Source organism: Trachurus trachurus, assembly GCF_905171665.1.
Source record: "Trachurus trachurus genome assembly, chromosome: 17".
Lineage (NCBI taxonomy): Eukaryota > Metazoa > Chordata > Actinopteri > Carangiformes > Carangidae > Trachurus > Trachurus trachurus.
The window spans coordinates 2,814,817-2,838,565 of record NC_139900.1 but is presented as its reverse complement, the minus strand read 5'-3'; the positions used below and the strand labels follow the sequence as shown (position 1 = coordinate 2,838,565).

General features: G+C 43.5%; 1 protein-coding gene across 5 annotated transcripts in view; it reads left to right on the top strand.

Moving 5' to 3' along the window:
* The window catches only part of dlg1b (discs large MAGUK scaffold protein 1b), a 118,277-nt gene extending 96,387 nt beyond the window's left edge, over window positions 1–21,890 (top strand). For 3 of the 5 annotated variants that reach the window (XM_083991594.1, XM_083991592.1, XM_083991590.1), the window contains 13 exons: window positions 427–583; window positions 1,762–1,864; window positions 2,786–2,900; window positions 3,058–3,234; window positions 5,217–5,283; window positions 11,259–11,358; window positions 17,082–17,123; window positions 18,648–18,698; window positions 18,796–18,897; window positions 19,491–19,663; window positions 20,999–21,108; window positions 21,222–21,313; window positions 21,720–21,890. In XM_083991594.1, the coding sequence (XP_083847720.1) occupies window positions 427–583; window positions 1,762–1,864; window positions 2,786–2,900; window positions 3,058–3,234; window positions 5,217–5,283; window positions 11,259–11,358; window positions 17,082–17,123; window positions 18,648–18,698; window positions 18,796–18,897; window positions 19,491–19,663; window positions 20,999–21,108; window positions 21,222–21,313; window positions 21,720–21,826 (1,396 nt within the window). In that variant the 3' untranslated portion in view covers window positions 21,827–21,890. Of the gene's footprint in view, window positions 1–426; window positions 584–1,761; window positions 1,865–2,785; window positions 2,901–3,057; window positions 3,235–5,216; window positions 5,284–11,258; window positions 11,359–11,613; window positions 11,648–17,081; window positions 17,124–18,647; window positions 18,699–18,795; window positions 18,898–19,490; window positions 19,664–20,998; window positions 21,109–21,221; window positions 21,314–21,719 lie in introns of all 5 variants that reach the window. The other 2 variants (XM_083991593.1, XM_083991591.1) reach the window with 2 other exon arrangements.
* Window positions 21,891–23,749: the final 1,859 nt, after the last annotated feature.

Sequence of the window (23,749 nt, the reverse complement as noted above, 5' to 3'; positions counted from 1 at the left end):
TGAAGTGACTGGTTTTATGAGTCAGCTGTTTGTGTAACGTTGAGGTGAAGCTCCAGAAACAGCTGCTGCCCCCTGCTGGCCCGGCTCTGCTCACACACTCACAGCAGCTGGTTACCATGGAGACAGATGTTCAGACTAGAATCAAACCAAATAAAATGGTATTTCACTCAGTTTCACAGGGCTGGAATATTCAAAAAATAAAATAATATCATATAACCGGTTCGGTCTTTCTGCTCCGTGTCGATGTGACGTTTCTTCAGTTTGTTCTTATGACATCAGAGTTATTTTCATTTTACACCTGAGACGCCTTTCAGATAAATCCTGTTCCTCTGGCTGCACCAAAGGACTTTTATTTTGAAGGAGCGTCTAGTCAGAGGAGTTAATTGTCTTTTATTTTGAAATGTGTGTGTGTGCGTGTGTCCCCAGGGAGCCCAGGAAGGTGGTCCTGCACCGAGGAGCCACGGGTCTGGGCTTCAACATCGTGGGCGGAGAAGACGGAGAGGGAATCTTCATCTCCTTCATCCTGGCTGGAGGCCCCGCGGATCTCTGTGGAGAGCTGAGGAAGGGGGACCGGCTGGTGTCGGTGCGTAGTGCGCACTAGTGTTGTCACGATACCAACATGTTGGTACCGGTATCGGTACCAACATGTTTATTTTCCAAATAAAAAGAGACAAACGGTTTGTGGCCACTTGAAGCATTAAGTTAAACCTTTCAATTGAGCCACAGTATGTGTTGGTGGCAATAATATAGAATACACTATGGCTCTACATAAAAAGTCAAAAATGGTCTAAATTGCCGGTACACTTGACTAAAACTTTGGAAAGGAGCGTGGCACTCAATGAGTCAAAAAGAAAATCTTAGAACTAACATATGCATCAGTAAATAATCAGTAAATCAGTAAACAGTTACTGCTGCTGCAGGATTAAAATTGAAATTTCCATTGATATTAATCTGAACTCTTCCTAAATTAAAACATTAGTGATCTGTTGAAAAAAAAAAAGAATATCAACTTGTTTTCTTTGCATTATCCTATTTGAGGTCTGAAAACACTGCGTCTTTTCTTGTTATTTTGACCAGTTGTAATTTTGGGGAGAAATTGTTATCAGTAGTTTATAGAATGAAACACAAACGTTCATTTTACTCAAACACACACCTATTGTTTCCCGTATGTAGACCAATGTGGTGCAGCGCCACAGAATCAAGACTATGGCACAAATTGACTCTGCTTTTTTTTTTCCCCCCATTAACGCAATATAGTTCCGTTAATTTATCTCCGCATAGCGCTCTTTCGCTGTGTTCACACTCACAGAGAGAGAGACAGAGAGATAATGCCAGTGATGGTGCGCGGTAAAAACGTGTGTGTTTGCATTAATTAACGAGTCTGTGGCGGACGTTTCTCTCTCGCGCGCGGCGCACACACACAGACACACACACAAATACAGGCACATGGACAGGTGGCGCTGTAACAGTAATAAAAGCAGCTTGCTTCGTTTGTGGCTCACTCACTCGCTCGCCTCGGCTCAAATTACTTCACGCGGTGATGTCACCGCTGCCGGCGGCTAAGCGCAGTATAGTACCTTTTTAAATGCCTCAGTACCCGGTACCAATTTAGTACCAGTATACCGAACAACCCTACCACACACACACACACCTACCTGTTACACACCTACCCTCCCAGGTGGACAGGATGGAAACACTCAGCCTTGTCTCTGATGATGATGATGATGATGTCACTGATGGGTTGTGTCGTGTTGCGTTCAGGTGAACGGGGTCGACCTCAGAAACGCCACGCACGAACAGGCCGCCGCCGCCCTGAAGAACGCCGGCCAGACGGTGACCATCATCGCCCACTACAGGCCGGAGGGTGAGACACAGCTGGACACACGTTGTAGCGCCGCATGATGTAATAACGAAGCATTTTGTAATAAAATTCTTGAATGCAACATGTAATTTATTACATAATGCACCAGTTTATTACTTTTTCTACATGGAAAAAAAAAGTGCAACAACCACATTTTGTTATAATTTGGTTAGGGCTATCAATCGATTAAAAAAAAGAATAAATTAATCGCACAATTTTCTGTAATTAATCATGATTAATTTATCAACGAATAATCTGCATTTGTCCACTTAAGATTTGACCTTATAACGGATATTTATTTATGTATGATTATCAAATTAGTGTAGAATAAACACAAAGAAAGTATATTTAAATTCAAATACTATTTTAATGGCTTTCTTTAAACCTTAAACACAGTTTGATACCACACAGAGTTGTTTTAGAGGTAAATACAGAGACTGCTTGATGAAAAACTGTCCCTGAAGGCAACGTGCATCAGTGGTTTTGCATGAATTTCCCTCTAAAACAACTCTGTGTGGTAACGTTGTGTTATTATCTCATAGCGTGGCGAATGTGCAGCTCACAACTTGTCCACCAGAGCGTTATGGAGTTGTTGGATTGTGTATTTGATGAGTTTGATGATGAGGGAAACCAAGAAATCCCATAATGAGCCTCCGTAGCGTAGCTCTGAGCAGCTCACGGCTCTGCTCCGCCGTTCAGCTTGCACCGACAATTAAAGGTAACGAACCTACTGCTATGACTATAGGGATTATGGTAATGGGCCAGTTTGACAAAATGTTGAACTATCCCTTTAAAAAAAAGTGCAACACTCGCATTTTTTTAACAATTTGGTGCTTTATGTAACGTGTGTGTGTGTGTGTGTGTGTGTGTGTGTGTGTGTGTGTGTGTGTGTGTGTGTGTGTGTGTGTGTGTGTGTGTGTTCAGAGTACAGCCGGTTCGAGGCGAAGATCCACGACCTTCGGGAGCAGATGATGAACAGCAGCATCAGCTCGGGGTCGGGGTCGCTACGCACCAGTCAGAAGAGGTCGCTGTACGTCAGGTGAGACGCCGCCGTTGCCTGGAGACCTTCAAAATAAGAGCACGGAGGAGAATCTGTAAATGTAACTCTGTGTGTGTTTGTTTGTGTGTGTGTGTGTGTGTGTGTGTGTGTGTGTGTGTGTGTGTGTGTGTGTGTGTGTGTGTGTGTGTGTGTGCAGAGCGCTGTTCGACTACGATAAGACCAGAGACTCCGGTCTGCCCAGTCAGGGCCTCAACTTCAAGTTTGGCGACATCCTGCACGTGGTCAACGCCTCCGACGACGAGTGGTGGCAGGCCAGACAGCTGACGGCTCAGGGAGAGGTGGAGGAGGTGGGGGTCATCCCCAGCAAGAGACGGTACGACACACACACACCACACTCTCATCCTTCTGTCTCACACTCAGACTTCCATCATAAAGAGTTTATTTTATTAAAAACACGTCTTTTCCTTGGTTTTATACAGACCCCTTCACAGATTGTAAACATCCGGGTGGGCGGGGCTTAGCTGGAGGCAAAACATCTGAAACGCCATAGCTTGTAAACGCTGGTTAGCATGTTTTAACCAAGGGGGCAGTTGTCGGTCTGAGAAGTGAAGCTCACTTCCGCATTCAAAAAGCTGCAATCCCCTCGGCTGTCGCTGGGGGCTGGCTCCAGAAGGGAGCAACTCCAATTGAGCCCCATGTTAAAATAGCCGATTTTACAGCTTAAAAAAACATATTTACAGCCTGGTACATTTTATTTTTTTGGTCTCAATCGATAGTTTCTACCCCCGCACACACTCTGAGGGGGGTGAATTTTTTTTAAACTCTACCGTTTTACTATTATTAGGTATTAGCGTACGTTCTCCTGTTTACATTAGCTACATGTAGGCCTACTGTATAAACAGGACTACATGTTCACATACGGTAGCCTAGTTTTCTCTTACGTTTACGTTCTTTGTTACAACTCACCATAATATTATCACAATAATAATGTCAGTCATCCGGGGGTGATACTCCGTCATCTCGTTTTGCTGCTGAAGCTGCAGAAAACTCCGTTTCACAAACATAATAATATGTTTGTAATGGAAGTGGGTTTTCCGTGCTTTTGTGGCGATCTCAGGATATTCTGCTTAAATCCAGAACGCAGGGAGAGAAGTTTTCTGTGAAGTGATGAAGCGGCAGAGAGCCGGCCGGGTCCCGCACACACATTGCAGAGCTTGGAGCATGTGAATCACCTGTTGCAATGAACCCGTAATTTAAACAGGACTCGTGCTTTTTCTTTTAGAACAGCTTTCTTCTTGTTGGAAGGCGTCGGGTCTTCTGTCGTCTCATTATTGAGTTTTTCCCGGCCCGGCGACGTGTGTTTTTCACTCTTTTACGTTGTGCCTGCCTGTCAATTGCGCAGCACTGGGAAGATGCACAAACGGAAGTGGCAAATTTTCAAAATAAAACGACCGGAAGTGTGAAATAGACGAAACAAACAATTTCATTTTTTTTTTTTTTTCATTTCATCTCTCTGCGGCCCGGTACCAAATGATCCACGGACCGGTACCGGTCCGCGGCCCGGGGGTTGGGGACCACTGTTTTAACGGACTGTTTTTTCAAGAATGGATGAGGAAAAGTCATATTTTAGTTCATATGTTGGTGCACCCACCCTCAGAGACCGTGAGTGTTGTTTTAAAAAGTTGACTCCAGTACCGTAAATTCTCAAATAAAAGCTGAGTCTCAAACAGACGCCCGGCCGGGTCTATGTCTATGTTCTGCTACAGTTACAGTAGTTCTTGTACTAAACCTCTGAAAGCCCATGATCGCCTGTTTGAGATGAAGAAGAAGAAGCCGGTGGTCCGCCCATCCGAGCTATTAAATGTTTTCAACCTGAACCCGGTACGTCCGGTCGAGTTGTTCGGTCCGGCCCGTTGAGACCTGGGACTGACACAAGGAGAGATTCGGGGGCTTCACGTTTATTTACAAGAAGTTTAATCGGTGCTTGTAAATAAATGCTGCTCTGGATCCGACTCTTTCCTTCTATTCTTACTCTTTTAAACAGAACCTACTATATATTTTCCATGTTTGCTGAGCATAACATTTGTTCAAAATGAATTTAAAACCTGTCCCGTACACAGTAGCTGAAGCTAAACAGATGCTGGGTCAGTTGTTTTGCCTCCAGTCTATACATTCACTTCTGTTTCATTGTTTTATTGCATGTTTTTACTGCACATTCCCTTCATCCTATTTTAGCTTTATTGTTATTATGTGTTTTACTTGTTTTACGTGTCATTGGTTAATTGAGTTAATTAAGAGCTCGTTAGTGAACGTGTCCTGACCTTTGACCTTTGACCTTCTGTCCTCTGACCTCAGGGTGGAGAAGAAGGAGCGAGCGAGACTAAAGACGGTCAAGTTCAACGCCAAGTCACGAGACCGAGGGGTGAGTCCCCAACTCACCTGTGTGATGTCATAGCTGTAGTGATGTCATAGCTGTAGTGATGTCATAGCCGTGGTTACCTGAGTAGGGTGAAGCTGCAGTACCGGAGTAACCGCAGTTCTAGGACCGCAGTTTCACGACCGCAATTTCAGGACCGCAGTTCTAGGACCGCAGTTCTAGGACTGCAGTTTCACGACCGCAGTTTCCGGGCTGCAGTTTTAGGACTGCAGTTTCAGGACCGCAGTTCTAGGACCGCAGTTCTAGGACCGCAGTTTCAGGACCGCAGTTTGAGAACCGCAGTTTCAGGACTGCAGTTTCAGGACCGCAGTTTCAGGACTGCAGTTCTAGGACTGCAGTTCTAGGACCGCAGTTTCTAGGACCGCAGTTTCAGGACCGCAGTTCTAGGACTGCAGTTCTAGGACCGCAGTTTCAGGACTACAGTTTCAGGACCGCAGTTTCAGGACCGCAGTTCTAGGACCGCAGTTTCAGGACCGCAGTTCTAGGACTGCAGTTCTAGGACCGCAGTTTCTAGGACCGCAGTTTCAGGACCGCAGTTCTAGGACTGCAGTTCTAGGACCGCAGTTCTAGGACCGCAGTTTCAGGACTGCAGTTTCAGGACCGCAGTTCTAGGACCGCAGTTTCAGGACCGCAGTTTTAGGACTGCAGTTCTAGGACCGCAGTTCTAGGACCGCAGTTTCAGGACTGCAGTTTCAGGACCGCAGTTTCAGGACTGCAGTTTTAGGACTGCAGTTTCAGGACTGCAGTTTCAGGACCGCAGTTTCAGGACCGCAGTTCTAGGACTGCAGTTCTGGGACTGCAGTTTCAGGACCGCAGTTCTAGGACTGCAGTTTCAGGACTGCAGTTCTGGGACTGCAGTTTCAGGACCGCAGTTCTAGGACCGCAGTTTCAGGACCGCAGTTTTAGGACCGCAGTTTTAGGACTGCAGTTTCAGGACCGCAGTTTCAGGACCGCAGCTTCAGGACCGCAGTTTTAGGACCGCAGTTCTAGGACCGCAGTTCTAGGACTGCAGTTTCGGGACTGCAGTTCTGGGACTGCAGTTTCAGGACCGCAGTTCTAGGACCGCAGTTTCAGGACCGCAGTTTTAGGACCGCAGTTTTAGGACTGCAGTTTCAGGACCGCAGTTTCAGGACCGCAGCTTCAGGACCGCAGTTTCAGGACCGCAGTTCTAGGACCGCAGTTCTAGGACTGCAGTTTTAGGACTGCAGTTTCAGGACTGCAGTTTCAGGACCGCAGCTTTAGGACCGTTCGATTTCCGTCACAGCGCTTCCTACCAAGTGGAGACTGCCGTTACCTGCTGTCTATTTTTTTTTACCAAATCTCGTCTGAAGTTACTGTCGTCAGATTTATCGACTATAAACCACCTCAAACGTGCTCCTAACTGCTTTCTGGACAGTCATTGGACTCTCTACTGGTCTTTTTACTAAAATTAATCGGCTCATTTATTCGTTGCCTAAACCTAATATGGCACAATTACACTTCTCACTCAAACTGATCTTTTTACTAAACTTAACCAGCTCCTTTCTCCGTTGCCTGAACCTAACCACTCAAACTCAAAATGTGAACTTGGAATATGAATTTCAAATAATCGCCTCCGGAGCGGTGACCGTTTCCATAGTAACACAGCAACTTCCGAACGTTGGGAGCGCCGTGTCGTAAAATCGAACAGTCCTAAAAAACTGCGGTCCTGAAACTGTTGCCTCCGGTACTGCAGCTTGCTGTGTGATGTCATAGCTGTAGTTACCTGTAGTGATGTCACAGGTGATTTCAGTCTCAGGTGTGAGTTTCTGTGTGTGCTAAAGGGACAGTTCACCCAAAATTGGCTTCAATACAAGAGGGACATTACATAGGAGCACTATGGAGGTATTTGGATGTTTTTTGGTCTGTCTTTTTGTTACGAAAAGAAGAAAAGTGAGCTCCGTTCTCAACCGTCATATGGACATGCAGTGCTGTACGGAGCCCCGCTGTAATTTCAATTTTGAGTGAACTATCCCTTTAATTGAACTGTAGTGCTGTCACATGTTATTTCAGTCTCAGGTGTGTGTTTCTGCTGTGTGTTAAACTCGCTGTGTGAGCCGCTGCCAGCTGACCTCTGACCTCCACCTACTAATGCGTGTGGACTAATGTTGACAGTTAACCGCATGTTGTCGACCGCTGAAGCGTTGTTTTTTTCTTCTTCTTCACCACCGCTCAGTCGTCTCCGCAGCAACGCCCCCCCCCACCACACCCCTCCTCCTCCTCCTCCTCCCCCCCGCACCTTTAAACCGTGTGTCGCTTTTACTGTAACACGCGTCGCCCAAACGCCTCGCCCAGAGCACTGGAATAAGAGAGTAACGACGACACACATTGGTCCAATGGAAGCGCCTCCTGGTGGAGGAATATGGGTATTGCAAAAGCGCCCAAGAACTGACATCTCTGCATTGTTGGTGAATGAGCAAGTGTGGTATTGTCAAGTTTCCCCCCAGTTGAAAGGGGGCAGCTTGCTTCAGAAGATTTCAAATTGACTTCTTCACTCAATGACCAGGAATCAATTCTTTCTTTTCTTTCTTTTATTTTGAAACGTTGTCATGGCCAAAAAGCAGGTGAAAAACCTTAAACACAAACACAAATAGATCAAGAAAAATAATAAATCAACATAACAAAAGATCAAAATGTGACCTGATCCAGCAAAATGAGTCACAGTGACCCAAATTTCAAAATTGAGATTTTGGTATCAATGGAAAGAGGGGAAAATAAGCTTTAAAATGATACCCTAGTCAAAGTAATACATTGGATAGTTTTTAAGATATGGCGATTTTAATTATGGTATTCCACTCACTGCTTTCGATTGAAAACCTGAGAAAACTGCGTTCAAACAATTTAGAACGTCTCTGGTTTAAAGCCTTCCGTGAATCTGGCGTCTGTTCCGTACCATGTGATTACACGTAACGTTACCTTGTAGAGGCACCATTCAATGACCCTCGGAAGGCATAATGTAACTATTCAGATGCTGTTTACAGCTCGTCTCTATCATCAACGGTTCAGAAGATATTTCATGTTTTGTAAAACATCTGCAAGCGTTAGCATGTTTAGCATCGATGCTACCGCTCAGCTGAGCATCTGGCCCCGTACTACGTGATTACGCGTGACTACCCTTGTTGTCATAAATGCACCATTCAAGGACCCTCGGAAAGCAGAGAATCTCACGATTCAGATGCAGTTTACAGCTCGTCCCTATCAAGTTCAGAAGTTATTTAGCCTAATGTTGTGCTCCTCTCTAAAGTTGTAAGTCAACTTTAATCGTCATTTACGTGCCTTTCCTCAATTATCTGGACTATGAAACTTTGGGAGATTGTTTTTGAATGTAATTTCTTTGAAATTAGCAAAAAAACATTTTTTTGACTTTTTATTGATTTTCCACGTTATCAGCTGAAAAAAAAAATAGAAAATAGAACGTTGCGACTTCTGACTCATTTCGCCAGAGCGGGTCACAAATAATTAATGTTAAACTTAATCTTAAACTACTAGAAATTAACCTGAAATATATGCAGGGAAAAACCCCATATTTAAAGCAACCAAATTGAAATAAAGACATGTTTATCACTCTCAATAATAATTTTAACCTGTAACCTTAGCAACTTTAACCTCCTATAAACACACACAATCCATACCTTTAACTTTTTAACCTTTTAAAGTCTTTTAAAATACATTACATTTTTAACTATTTTTAAACCTACATGATTTTAAATATGACATTTTTTCAATTCAACTTTAAATATATTATCGTGGAGTGGACCCCTTACAGATCAACATTAACACATAGGAGAGTAAACCCTTACCACAGGAGTCAATGGAGGTGTCCTTACTCTCTTATTCCAGTGCTCTAGCCTCGCCAAGCGCCGCCGGCTGCCCCGCCCCCTAAAACTACAACATGCATGACCCCCCCCCCCCCCACAGAGAAACGCTTGACATTGACGTCTGTCTGACCCCCCCTCCCCTTTCTCCCCCTCTCCCCCCTCCCCTCCTGCAGCATGTGATCTAATGCGTCCAGGTCTCTGCTTCACTGAACTCTTTAACTTGAAGCTGCAGCGATCAATACACTGATCAATACACTATCAATTAGGGGTGTCACGATTCTCCAAATCCTCGATTCGATTCGATCCTCGATTTTTTTTTTCTTTTTCTTATAGCACAGAGGCCTATGCTATTTTCAGACTAGTCTAGTCTACCATCATTGGTTTTATTCATCAAATTTCGTACAGTAAATCTTATTTCAAAAGATGGGATACATATAAGTGATGCAATTTCCATAATGTATCACATTAGGCACTATGGTCACATTTAAATCATTTATTTACAATATAAAGGTAACAATTTGACCAAGAATGCCCCCCAAAATCATGATCCAGGGGCCTAAATTGCCCCCAAGGTTTTGAAACAAATATATTTATATCTGTACTGTCCATTATCATAATTTTATTTTCATTAATTTAGCGTCGCGTCATCTCCTGATGTCGACTTAATGTAACGTAAACGAGATTGCGGGGATCGTCGATCCTCTCTTTGACTTCGATGCTCGAGATCGTGACGTCATTTTGATCTATTTCGATAAAAAATCTAAATCGTGACACCCCTACTATCAATACACTGATCAATACACTGATCAACATCGTGTGACGCAGGTGAAGCGTTCAGGTTTTCACTCTTAAGGACGTTTTGAATGATAAAACACGGATTCAGTTAGAGCAGTGCATTGTGGGAAAAGCTGCAGTGTTGAGGATTTCCCACAATCCTCTCTGACTGTGACATTGAAATGACTCATAATGATAATTAATAATTGTTATGAACTGACTGATTCATGTAATATTATTATGTACAGCTTCACCTGAAGGTCCCTGAACGCATCATGACACCAGCAGTGGTGGACGGTAACGGAGTAAATTTACCTTATTACTCTTACTTGAATACATTTCCAAGACAAATATTTTTTACTTTTACTGGAGTTAATTCCTATGAAGGCTGAAAAGTACTGGTTACTTTCAGGTCTGCTCTTTTTATTTATTTATTTATTTTCTAAAATCCTATTGGACACAAGCTGTGTTAGTCAAAGAAGGAAACCCTATCCCCTAAAAGCAGCACATCAGTGCAGCTGCTTTCAAAGAGTTCATTCTCACTAACAAGAGTTAAAAGCTCCTTACATTCATTTACAAACAATTAGAGTCATTCATTGATGTGAAGAATTTTATTATATTATATATATTATATATATATAATATTTGATTATTTGAGGAATAAACTGAATGAATGAATGAATTTATTTATTTCGGTATATATCAAGCTTATATAACCGAAAGGGTGTAGGTTGAAGCCAAAGCTTATATACCCCGACCCCTTTTACCTTTAATTTTTTTTTTTTTTTTAATTATACGCATTAATACAAAAGGATCAGATTACAGACATTTGAAATTAATCAGTACACTTAAATTTCTGATCACAACAAAATAAAGAATTGTACACAGCGCATAACCTAAAACTAAACTGTGAAATAAGATAAAAATACAGACATAAAAGGTGAAAATTATCATTTCAAAATAAAGTGCATATGACGTCATCCTGGGTTCTGGCCCCTGAGACGTTCAGTAGGAGACCCCACGCGCTGATCAGAGTGAAACCTGACGCTTCCTGTCGTCTGCATGTGTCACCTGGCTGCATGTCGTTCACTTCCTGTCACCTGTGTGTGGCGTTGTGCTGCCTTCACTGACCCGTCTGCAGCGTCGGCCATCTCGGCGCTCAGACCACAGAGCAGCTTCTTCTCATTCAGTCCAAAAAAAAAAACAACCGACGTCAGACTCCTCCCCCTCTCCCCCCCCCTCTTCTTCCTCCTCTTTTTTTTTATTGTTTTTTTTTTTTACTCCATCACCCCCCTCCCCCTCCCCATCCCTCCCCCTCCTCCTCCTCCTCCTCCTCCTCTTCCTCCTCAGCAGTCTCTCAATGACAAGCGTAAAAAGAACCTCTTTTCCCGAAAGTTTCCGTTCTACAAGAGCAAAGAGGCGAGCGAGCAGGAGACCAGCGACGTCGACCGTAAGTACCAGCGCGGTGGGGGGGCGGGGTGGGCCGGGGAGGGGGGGGTCTGGGGGTCGAGGTCAGCTGGTGGCGGCGTGATGCAGCAGCAGCAGCAGCAGCAAACGCTCCGGTCGTCACGGCAGCGGGGGCCGTGGCGACCGCGGCGTTCCCTCTGCTCTCTGTCACTCGGTAACTACTCTGTGTCTCTGGTTGTCTTCTCCTCCTCCTCCTCCTCGTTCCTCCTCGTTGTCGTCGTGGCGACACCGACCTCAGGACCTCAGTGACGACATGATACCCAAAGTCCACAGTAAGTCCCCCCCCCCCCTCACCTGGCCCCTCCCCCTCCGTCACCACAGGTCTCTGCTGATTGGACGACTCAGCTGAAGAGAAACAGTTTGTTTGAGGTCAAACTCTGAGATATCAACAGATGATTTTATTTTATTTACACATTCAACATGTTAAATACACATGTATGTAGCTACTGTATGCACCGTGAAATTCTTTGACCGGCGCAAGACAGACTCATGTTTTCATTCATCAAGAATTAAAGTCAGAGGTTGGAAGACGATCACATACCGTCGTAGTTCCCACCATAAACGGAGATTCGGCGGCGTTATTCTCATGACTCGCCACGAAACTGAAAGTAAAGAAACGCTGGTCGGCTCGCCCAGCATTTCCACCACCACTAATAATAACAAAATAACCATAGAGACAAAACCATAGATTTATCTAAAATGGACCATTAACAAGTGGTAACGGAGATTCATCCACATTAATATGAGACTTTTAAATAACCAAATAGAAACTCCTCATTGTCCCTTTAAATATGTGTGGCGGCCTGGGAAAACCCGTCGGAAGTCTCTGACGTTCTATTGTGGCAAATAGCCAAAATAGGTGGAAAAGTACTACTGTATTTCCACGATTTTGATATTTTGTGTGATTGTGGTACTTTGAACTCCCTACTACATCGTGGTGAATAAATATTTTAAGAAAACAAAACAGAAAGTACTTATTTTTATGTTTTTTGTGGCGATTAGAGCGTTTCGTTTCCAGCTGAGCCACAGCAGCAGCAGCGCTAGAGGAGAGGAGGTCCGTTGTTATTGTAGAGGCACCATTCAAGGACCCTCGGAAAGCAGAAAACCACACGATTCAGATACAGTTTACAGCTCATCTCTATCATAAACGGTTCAGAAGTTGTTTAATGTTTTGTAAAACTCTCGTCTTTAGAGGGTTAAAACAGCAAAAGTTCTAGTTAAAGCCATTTTTCTCACTTTTCAGTTTTTTGGTCATAATAGATTAAAATGCCCATAACTTTTGATCTGAAAGGGCTATCTCAGTTATTCAAACAGTTATGAATGACTAAAAACTTCTAGTTCATGGAAATATCAAAACATGAAAATGTCAAAATCCCACCATGTGAAGGGTTTTCCCAGGCCACCACACAAATGTCACATATTTACTACATACAAACGTAGTTTCACGTCGTCAACGTGTCGTCAGCGTTGTGTCATCAGACTGCGACAGTAATGAAACCAGGTCCAAGACGGAGAAACAGAGTGAAGAGCAGCAGCAGGTCGAAGGTCAACAGGAAGTAGAAAAGCAGAGGATGACATCATCTTTATCTTCTTCATCATCATCATCATCATCATCATCATCAATGTCTGAAAGTCCAATCGGAGGCGGAGCCCCCATCACCATGACGACAGAGGATCCTCCAGACACCAGTCACATCGTCACCATGGCTGCGTTGTAAATCTCCTCCTATCACGGATGTAGTGCACTAACTATATAGTGTGTTCAACATTTTGTAGTGTTGTTCGAATTCTCCGCGATTAATTTCATCCACTATGTAGCTAGTGGATGACAAAATTGAGTGAACAAGCGATGTACACTACTTTCTACTCCCGTATGTATCCCACAATGCAATGCGGTCATGTTTTAACGGAGAAGAAGAGCAGCAAGCTAATTAGCATGTTAGCTAGGATTTCTTTAGGTTATTTAGCAGTAAACTCCTCAGACGTATTTGCCTTCGCTCCGTTTGCCTGAGGAGCAGGAGTTGGGCAGCAGCATCCCAACAACAACAGGCAGCATTAAATCAATCTAATGAAGAAACTGTAGTAGAATATGTAGTAAATATGAGCTAACGAGCTAAGCTAATAGCCACAGCTCACGGTCGGGACACACAACAGTAGTCGACCAAACCAAACTTCAGATATTTCAACAGTTTATTGTCTGAGAAACACAACCACACAGAATCACATCCTCAAATGTTCCCACAAGTGTCCAGTTTTTCTTATTTTATTTTGTGTTATTATGTGTCCGGTTTGTTTACATGATTCTCGGCGCGTCTGCTTCCGTCACAGCAGAAGGCTAACACCTAGCGCATCTGCTGGGTCCATGCCTATGTTCCCACAGCCCTATGTTCCCACAGTTCTAAGATTTTTCTCAAAATTAGGCCCTATGTTCCCACTGGACTCTCTCTACCTATCTGGACTCTATCTATCTGGCCTGACTAGCCTCTACCGGGTCTTTTTACTAAACTTAACCAACTCCTTTCTTCATTGCCTAAACACAACCAATGGTGGGACCAAAGGGCTGTGGGAACATAGGGCCTCATTTTCAGTGACAACAAAAGTTAGATATGTGGGAACATAAAGCTGTGGGAACATAGGAATGACCCCCATCTCCCGACGCAACCACGTTCAGAAAATTACCGCTTAGTGTCCGAATTCTCCTCCCGTCGTTCACTACATCGTCTACATGATGTAGGAGAGAGGGAGGGATTTACAACACAGCCCATGACATCATCACATCGTCACCGTGACATCATCACCGGTGAACTGAGTTCAGATCAGAAATCAATGACGGAGGTTATTGATCCGGTCGTTGTGTCACACTGAGCTCTGGATCTTCATCTTCATCTTCATCTTCATCACGCTGCCTCAGGCCCAGGAGGGCGTGTCCATGACGACACAGGAGGGCGTGTCCATGACGACACAGGGGGGCGTGTCCCTCCTGTCGGTTTAACTGAGTTGTGATGTCATTGTGGCGTTTTTGTATGACGCTGTCTGAGGTCGAGTCGTCATAGTAGTAGTGCGGCGGCTCGGGGCAAAGCATTGTGGGTAGTGTGTGTGTGTGTGTGTGTGTGGCTGCGTTCCGATCCACAGTTTACTTGGACAGAGTTCCCTACTCCCTACTCAGGGAATCTGCCGTAGGAAACTTCATTTAACCGATATAAAACCAATCGGAACACCCTGCAACGTCACAGCTGTTTCCGGTCGAGTTTAAAAATAAAGTTTTTAAGTTTCAAAATGTTTCACGCCACTATCACCGTTTAGACAAATCTGAAATGATTGAAGAAACATTACTATTTCTGTGTGCACAAGCAAAGCAGTTTTGTGTTGCAATGCGTGGTATTTATTCAGTTTCGGGGCATCAGGGTGTCTAGAAAGCATCAGTGGCTCAGCTGACAGGAAAGCTAACGGCTGTCGCTAAGCTAACGGCAGTCGCTAAGCTAACGGCGGTATAGCTAAGCTAACACCAGGACGTCAGCTGTTAAAACCCTCCCGTTGTGGGACACGACATGAAACTACTCCAGTTAGCTCAGTCATGTTGGAACTCAGATATCCGCTGGAGAAAATATATTTTCATGGACCGTTTATTGAGTCACTGAGCTATTAAAGTTCAGGGTATCTGCGGGGACTTGAAAAGTATAAAAAGGTGATAAATCAATTTTGGTAAAAGTAAGACCCTTAAAAAGTATTAAAAAGTCTTTTTCGGAACTTTATAAAGTCTTAAATTTTCAAGGTATTTTTTTCTGAATTAGCTGTCCAAGAGTTTGAGTCCTAAAAAAACATTGTAAAAGTGTGTGAATTTATTCATTTTATTAAAAACCAAAGATGAACCGGTACATAAAAAAGAAAAGAAGATTGTTGTTTTTGTTTTTTGAGTGGAACAAAGTTTTTTTGTTTTGTTTTTTGATAAACTTTGCCTTTTGATTTATTATCCTAGCCTATTTTGAATTATGTTGTATCATAGTGGTCTATAGTCTTTATCACAAACTAAAACTGTTAAGTTAAAAGTGCCACTGATGTAAATGGTTACAGCTTGAAGTGGTGGTGAGGTGTTGAAAAATATTGAGAAGGTCTTGAAAAAGTCTTAAAAAGGTTTTGAAATTAACTTCAAGATTCCTGTATATACCCTGAAGTTAGACAGGTAACCATTAGCCCTGCCAATTTACGTTAACGCACGTAAACGGAGCGCAATGGCTGATGGGTAATATCGGTTGTCAACATCCAGTGAACTGGGCGAAGTGAGGAACCGTTGTTCACTCCCTCCCTGCACGGGGGGCCACCCCCATTCCGAAGGACCGCCATTCCGACGGTCTGCCAGTCAGAGAATTCCTTCCGAGGGGCCGCTGTTCCGAATGTGTTTTATTTTGAAAATTGACCGGATTCTCTCGTGGTTTGACTTTCTGCCCGGCTTGACACGATCGCGCCACCCCCCCCCCCCCCCCCCCCCCTCCAAAGTTTCACCCAGGTGCGAGTCTGATGCAGCCGCGGCGCTCCTGCTGAAAAATAAATGTCCTTGCTCTGTGCTTTGGTTGGGTTTAGGCAATGTAGAAAGGAGTTGGTTAATATTAGGAAAAAGATCAGGTAGAGGCCAAGAAAGTCTCTGCTAATATGTAGCTCCTCCGGGAGTCGAACCCTGATCTCCCGCGCCGGACGCAGATGCTCTAACCACTCCGCTACCAAAGCATTCGCTGCGGGGTTTTTTCAGGTTCAGTGGTTCCCAACCTGGGGGGATCCAGGGGGGCTCGCGAAGCCCTCTTGATTTTAAGGGGTTTAATAATTTTAATGTAAATAAAATGTTAAATAAATGAGTAGGCTAAGCATTTAATTCATATATGTGACAAAATCAACTAAATTCAAGGGCCACATTAAACATTTATTTGTGTATTTAAATAGATTAACATATACCTATATCAATAGATGATTGAATATCAACAGTTTTAAAACATTAAATACATAATATACAGCAGGACAATATCAGTCACAATGAATTTGAAAAACAGCATGGAACAATGAGAAAAAACCTGTGTAAAATTACAACATATTCTTCAGAACTTGTACTTTTAAAAACACAATTATGTACAAGTACAAGTTCTGAAGAAATATGTTGTAATCATACACAGGTTCTCCTGATTGTTTGTTCCATGCTGTTATTAAATTACTGAAATATAATAAAGTATTTCATGTTAAAGAAGTTATGATGTTCCTTATTTTATTTTATTTTACATGGGGGGGGGGGGGGGGGGGGGTCACCAAAGTTTTCAATGGTAAAAATATGGGTCCCTTAAGAAAAAGGTTGGGAACCACTGCTCTAACCACTATGCTACCAAAGCATTCGCTGTGTGTACCCATTGCCTTAAACCATTTAATGGTGGACTTTTTTCAGGTTCGGAATGGCAGCCCTTTTCCATAAATAATTTAGGGCCGGCATTCTGACACATTAAAGTAAACGTTCGGAAAGGCACCCTGGAACCTCCCTGCACAGTTAACTCCCTCCCTTCAAACTGCTCCCTGCGGTTTGGAACCACACTGAACATGGCGGCACACCCTGTGTAGTCCACTACGCAGGGAACTAGAGGGCGATCGGAACGCACCCATAGTGTGTGTGTGTGTGTGTGTGTGTGTGTGTGGCGGCTTCTGACCCCGTGTGTGTCCTGTGTTTGGTTCCAGAACACGTGACGTCAAACGCCAGCGATAGTGAGAGTAGCTACCGTAAGTCACCGCCGCCGCCGCCGCTACAACCGCCGCTACACGACTCACAGGAAGCTAACCGCTAACCGCTAACTCCCACACTGAACATGCTAACACGCTGCTGATTGGCTGCTGACAGCATGACATCACACACACAGAGTTCACCTCGCTGATGACACGTACGACTGCTGCATGGTGTGAGTGTGTGTGTGTGTAACAGATGTGAATCCAGCTGTTTGACCTCGACCGCTGCTTCACTGTTTTTCCTGCTTTAAACGTCACATCGCTATGAATTGTGGGTAAACTGTTTCTGTCATTAATCAGTCAGTTGATCAATTAATCAATTAACTTTGTTTTGATCATTAACAAATGAACACGACACGCACATTTACACACCGAACACACATTAATCAATAAGAAGGAGAATAAATAAAGACTTCTTTCTATCTATCTATCTATCTATCTATCTATCTATCTATCTATCTATCTATCTATCTATCTATCTATCTATCTATCTATCTATCGTCTCTCCGTCTTTTTACTTATTTCTTTATTTCTTTCTTTCTACCCCTCTCTATCGCTTTCTATCTACCTCTTTCTATCCATCCACCACTCTCTCTGTCTCTTTCTTTCTTTCTTTCTCTATCGCTATCTATCTACCTCTTTCTATCCATCCATCCCCCTCTCTCTGTCTCTTCCTTTCTTTCCCCTTTCTCTGTCTTTTTACTTATTTCTTTCTTTCATTCTACCCCCTCTCTCTTTTCTTTCTTTCTTTCTTTCTTTCTACCCTCTCTTAGTCTTTTTACTTATTTCTTTCTTTCTACCCCTCTCTATCGCTATCTACCTACCTCTTTCTATCTATCCATCCCCCTCTCTGTCTCTTTCTTTCTTTCTTTCTTTCTTTCCGTCTTTCTACCCCTCTCTATCACTATCTACCTCTTTCTATCTATCCATCCCCCTCTCTCTGTCTCTTTCTTTTTTCCTTTCTTTCCCCTTTCTCTGTCTTTTTACATCTTTCTTTCTTTCTACCCCTCTCTATCTCTATCTACCTCTTTCTATCTATCATTCCCCTCTCTCTGTCTATTTTATCTCTATTTTTTCTTCTTTCTTTCTTTCTTTCTGGTGATAGAAAGAAATACAGGCATTTCTTTCTATCACCCCTGTTTCTCCAATTTAAGACCAACAGTCCGACGGCACCCGAACGCAGCATTGTGACGTTTGTGATTCAGTTTTTATACATTTTTTGTTTCAGATTTTTAAAAAAACAACTTTTATTTCAGTTATGTCAGAAAGTTAAAAGTTTTAGTTAAATTCAACAACACGCCCCCTCTTCATCATCATCATCACCACCCTCCTCCTCTTCATCAGTTTAACTCTGTTGATGCTGCTACACACACTGACTGTCCTCTGTGTGTGTGTGTGTGTGTGTGTGTGTGTGTGTGTGTGTGTGTGTGTGTGTGTGTGTGTGTGTGTGTGTGTGTGTGTGTGTGTGTGTGTGTGTGTGTGTGTGTGTGTGTGTGTGTGTGTGTGTGTGTGTGTGTGTAGGTGGACAGGAGGAGTACGTCCTGTCGTATGAGCCCGTCGTTCAGCAGGAAGGTAAAAACACTCTGAGATGTTTGACAGTAAATAAATATTTATATTAATAATAATAATGAGTGAAGTGTTCATGAGTGTCGGTTTTTCCCGGTGACAGTGAACTACACGCGACCCGTCATCATCCTCGGCCCGATGAAGGACCGGATCAACGACGACCTCATCTCGGAGTTCCCCGACAAGTTTGGCTCCTGCGTCCCCCGTGAGTCCATCAATCAATCAATCAATCAATTTGTTTATTTCGGGCATGTCAATTTAAATCATCATCATCACACTTCATCTTAGTTCAAATAATACAATACACATGGCCGAAAGGGAAAGCGGGAGAAGCAAAATCTTATCTAGTCCCGCCCCCATTACCCACAGAATAAAAATCTTTATCATGACCTTTTCTTTTCTTTTGCTTTTTTACATTTTGACATAACATTCTTTTACTTATTATGATATTTTGACATAACATGTTACAGCAGTAGGTAGTGGTCCAATCGACAGAGAGCAAAAGTCCAGTATACTTATTATTTGTTGGGATGGTGTGAGAGCCCTTTTATGCCATTTTTCTTTTATTCATCCATCTCCTCTGCAGCCTTCGCCGCGCTTAACTTCGCCATATCCTCCCGAGTTTTGGCCACGTCAGCTCGCATTATTGCCACGAACTCGCGAATTGCTGAGATGTCAGCAATTCGCGAGTTCGTGGCAATAATCAGCAGGTCATGTGACCCTTACATCCATAGTACATCCGCCCATCCATCGTCCAATCAGGACTCACCCTCTACTCTAACCCCACCCCCCTTTCAGATACGACCCGGCCCAAACGAGACTACGAGGTCGACGGCAGAGATTATCACTTCGTGGTTTCCAGGGAGCAGATGGAGAAAGACATCCAGGACCACAAGTTCATCGAGGCCGGGCAGTACAACAACCACCTGTACGGGACCAGCGTCCAGTCGGTCCGCGAGGTGGCAGAGAAGGTACCGGACCAGAACCAGAGCTAGAACCAGAACCAGAACTAGATACCGAACCAGAACCAGAACTAGATACCAGAACCAGAACTAGATACCGAACCAGAACCAGAACTAGATACCAGACCAGAACCAAATCCAGAACTGTAACCACAAAAAGCATTTCCATAAGGGAAATGCGTGTGAATGCTGAAAGCTGTTGCCGAAGTAATGATACATTAGCAGAATAAATTGACAAAGAGAGGAAGTACAGGACCAACATGCAACAAACACAGCTAAGGCAGGAATCGAACCTTGGACCTCATGATTGGCAGCCCAGCAAGCTAACCGCTCAACCACAGAGAACCTCAAACACAATGAGTTTTATCCCCTGATAAATCAAAGACTGTCTGTTGATAGCTGAATAGCTGAATAGTTGAAAGTGTGTACAAGTTGAATCAAGTGTGGTGCTAAATTGAGAAAGAGAGATTTTAGGAAAGATACCTTATCAAGATTACCCAGGCAGGATTCAAACCAGAGACCTTGGGGTTGGCAGGCGGTCTCCTTACCACTGGACTACAGCAAGTTTTATTTTGAATATGGTTCTACACCGTTATGAATGTGAGACTATTCAGTGATAGCTGAAAGCTTGGCCTAATAGTAGAAAATAAGTCAGAAGTACAAGTAGAGGACTTCTGTGCAAGGTGAGACTGTTTTTGGTGAATTTAAACAATGTATAATGCCATTTACAGCAAGTTACAAACTGGAGCTCCATCTGCTCTGGTCTGAAAGAAAAATGAACTAGCGTGAATAGGAGCAGAGCTCCCTGGCTGCATTTAAAAAAATATTTCTGTACTTTTTTGACCATGTTTTGAGCCAGAGGACAAGTGTGACTGCAAACTGTTTCCAAAACCATGAGTGTAGAGTGTCATGTATGGGTTTGGTGGCAGTTTCAAGAGAAAAGTTGCTTTTTGGCTCTCCTGCACTCTGATGATGATGTCACCACTCTGACCGACGCAATACACACTCATTGAAAAGTATGAAATTGGTCAGAAATGCTCATGACTGTGCTTTGAAAGGCTTTATCTCAATAACGGTAGAAGATGTGAAAAAGCTGTTTACAAGTTCAACACTGTAAAAGTTTGTTAACAATTTAAGAGTTGAATGAAGCCTGAAGGTGAAAGTATGTGGGAGCAGTTGAGGTTCAAAGTAGAAGTAAGAGTTTCGGAGTTTGAGGACCGTTTCAATGCATTTCCTATGGGACAAAAAAATCTGAAAAAGTTTAATATTTGATAAAAATGTGTTAATTTCAGATCAATAAATGTATTAATGTATTAATTAATTACCCCCCCCTGCCCCCCCCAGGGTAAACACTGTATCCTGGACGTATCAGGAAACGCCATCAAGCGGCTCCAGCTGGCTCAGCTTCATCCCATCGCCATCTTCATCAAGCCCAAGTCTGTGGAGAACATCATGTGAGTTTCGCCTCGTCGCTCGCTCGCTCGCTCGCTTGTGTTCTTGTGTGTTTGTCCCGTCTCCTTGGTAACGGCCTGTTTTTGTCGTTGTTGTCGTTGTTGTGGTCGTGCAGGGAGATGAACAAGCGACTGACGGAGGAGCAGGGCAGGAAAACCTTCGACAGAGCCGCTAAACTGGAGCAGGAGTTCACCGAGCACTTCACAGGTCAGTGACAACAACAACACAACTACTGACGTCACGGTTACAGAGTTTCTTGGTGCGATTTTTGTCGGAGAAATAATCACGATTATTACGATTAAATAATTTTACAACACTATGAATGTGTAACTGCATTTCTAATTATATAAACAAACTACTCCGACTATATAAAGATATAAAACAATGCAGGAAATTCAAACTTTTTTTAGATAGTGTTATATTAGCATTGACCAGGTTTTGAGAATGTTTACCATAATTAATTAGAAAAATAAATAAATAATGACAATAGTGAATGATCAGATGAATAAAACAAAGTAAACATTGACCCAGCTACATTTGCGTGTGTGTGTGTGTGTGTGTGTGTGTGTGTGTGTGTGTGTGTGTGTGTGTGTGTGTGTGTGTGTGTGAGCAGCCGTGCTGCAGGGCGACACCCTGGAGGAGATCTACGAGCAGGGGAAGCAGATCATCGAGGAGCAGTCGGGTCCGTTCATCTGGGTCCAGTCCAAGGAGAAGTTATGAAGCTGGAACCAACAACCAACCAACGCTGCTGCCCCCCCTCCCCCACCTCCCCCACAACCCCCCCTCACCCCTCCTCACCCCTCCTCCCTCTGCTCCTCACCCTCCTCCTCCTCCACCAGCTCTTCCTTCCTCCTCCTCTTTATAAATTCAGTTTGTTTTATTTTGAAAGGAATCATACCCCACAGACACCCACTTCCACTTCCTCTTCCTCCCTCCTCCCTCCTCCTCCTCTTCCTCCCCTCTCCCCCCTTCTCCCCCCCCCCCAATCACCCGACTCAGCGGCCGACCGGAGAGTTTTCATTGAATCTGACTCCAGACCAGCAAAAAGAAGGAGTAAAGCACAGGAAGTACGATGACATCACAGTCGACACGGTACAGCTCCTTAATGTTTAAGGGAGGAAGAGGACGAGGAGGAAGAGGAGGAAGAGGAGGAAGGACGCGAGGAAGAAGAGGAGGAGGAGGAAGGACGATCTTCTCTCCTGGTTGTTTTCGGTGCGGCGGCGTCCGTCCGTCCGTCCGTCCGTCCGTCGGTTCGAGGGCGGAGACACAACAAGCAAAACTTTGCACGTTTGAGCTTTAACAGCATGTCAGTTAACCCCCCCCCCCACACACACACACACACACCTTTATTATTATTTTCATTTTCCCATCAGCCCCGTCACCTCTGATGTCACAGCTTCTCCCCTTCTCCGTTCTGCGTCGCTCCATCTTTTTCTTTTTTTTTTCTTTTTTTTCTTTTTCTCGGTTTTTTGTTTTTCTCTTCGTCTTCGTCGTCGTTCACGTTTAGTTTCAGATGTCTCGCTCTTCGCCGCTCTGCAGGACGACAAGCCCCTCCCCCTTCACTCACCGCCCCTCCCTTCCCCAAAAAGGGGGCGTGGCCTCCTACGACAAGCCCCGCCCCCTCGCTCTGACCCCCAGTTTGTTCTTTTTACGTCTTTTACGCGGTTTAACGACATCAACGGTCACAGTTTTTTTTTTCCTAACGAGACAAAAACTCTTTCATCTCGTTGTTTTCATTGTGACAGAACACGACAGATCGATTATTACTACTGATTATTGATTATTGATTATTGAGACAACACAACGATGCTGAAAATCAGTTCAATCAGATCTTCACTTCCGAGAAAATTCAAATAAATAAAAACGAGCTAATTAACATAATTAACATAATAAGAACAACGTCATTGTTTTGATTAAACCGTTTTTTTTTTCCTGTTTTAAGTCGTATTGATCACTGATCACTCTCTAATCGATCGATCGCTGATTTTAACTCATCGATTAACAAATTCCTCGTTTTTTTTTTTGTTTTTGTTTTGTTCTGTTGGTTTTTTTCCTTTACCCACAAGTCTTTGCGCGTCGTTTTTTTTTCAAGCGATGCCCTCTGCGAGTTCGAACCCCTGCAGACGCCGCTCGACGGACGTCCGTCGGCGTGTTCAGTGTCTCCGTGGCAACAGTGTGGATGATGTGGATGAGTGGGCGGAGCCACCTGCAAGGCGTGGCAGGTGACTGTTGTACCTGAGACTGAGGATCTTTAACCCTAAACTGGTAAACTGCCTATTTTGTTATAATAAAGTCTATATTGAAGCTGAGCTCTACTATACGATTATTTTCTTTGCATTAATCACGTACGATAGAAAAGTTTAAAGAGATTTGAATATGAAGATATATTTTTCTTTTCTTTGTCACCACCTCCTCTGTCTTTACTTTTCTTTTTTAAGCATAATAATAAAAACTTAACAAGAAAACAACAACTGGTGCAACTTCTTCTTCTCCTGTTTTCTCTCCGTCCTCTTGTTCTTCACATGTTTCTGTCGATTCTCAGTGAAAAAGAAGCAAAAAGACCAAAAATGAAAACTTTAATTGGTAACACTAATAATAAGTACACACCATTAAACAGTTAAGCATTAAATACTGAATTCTTCA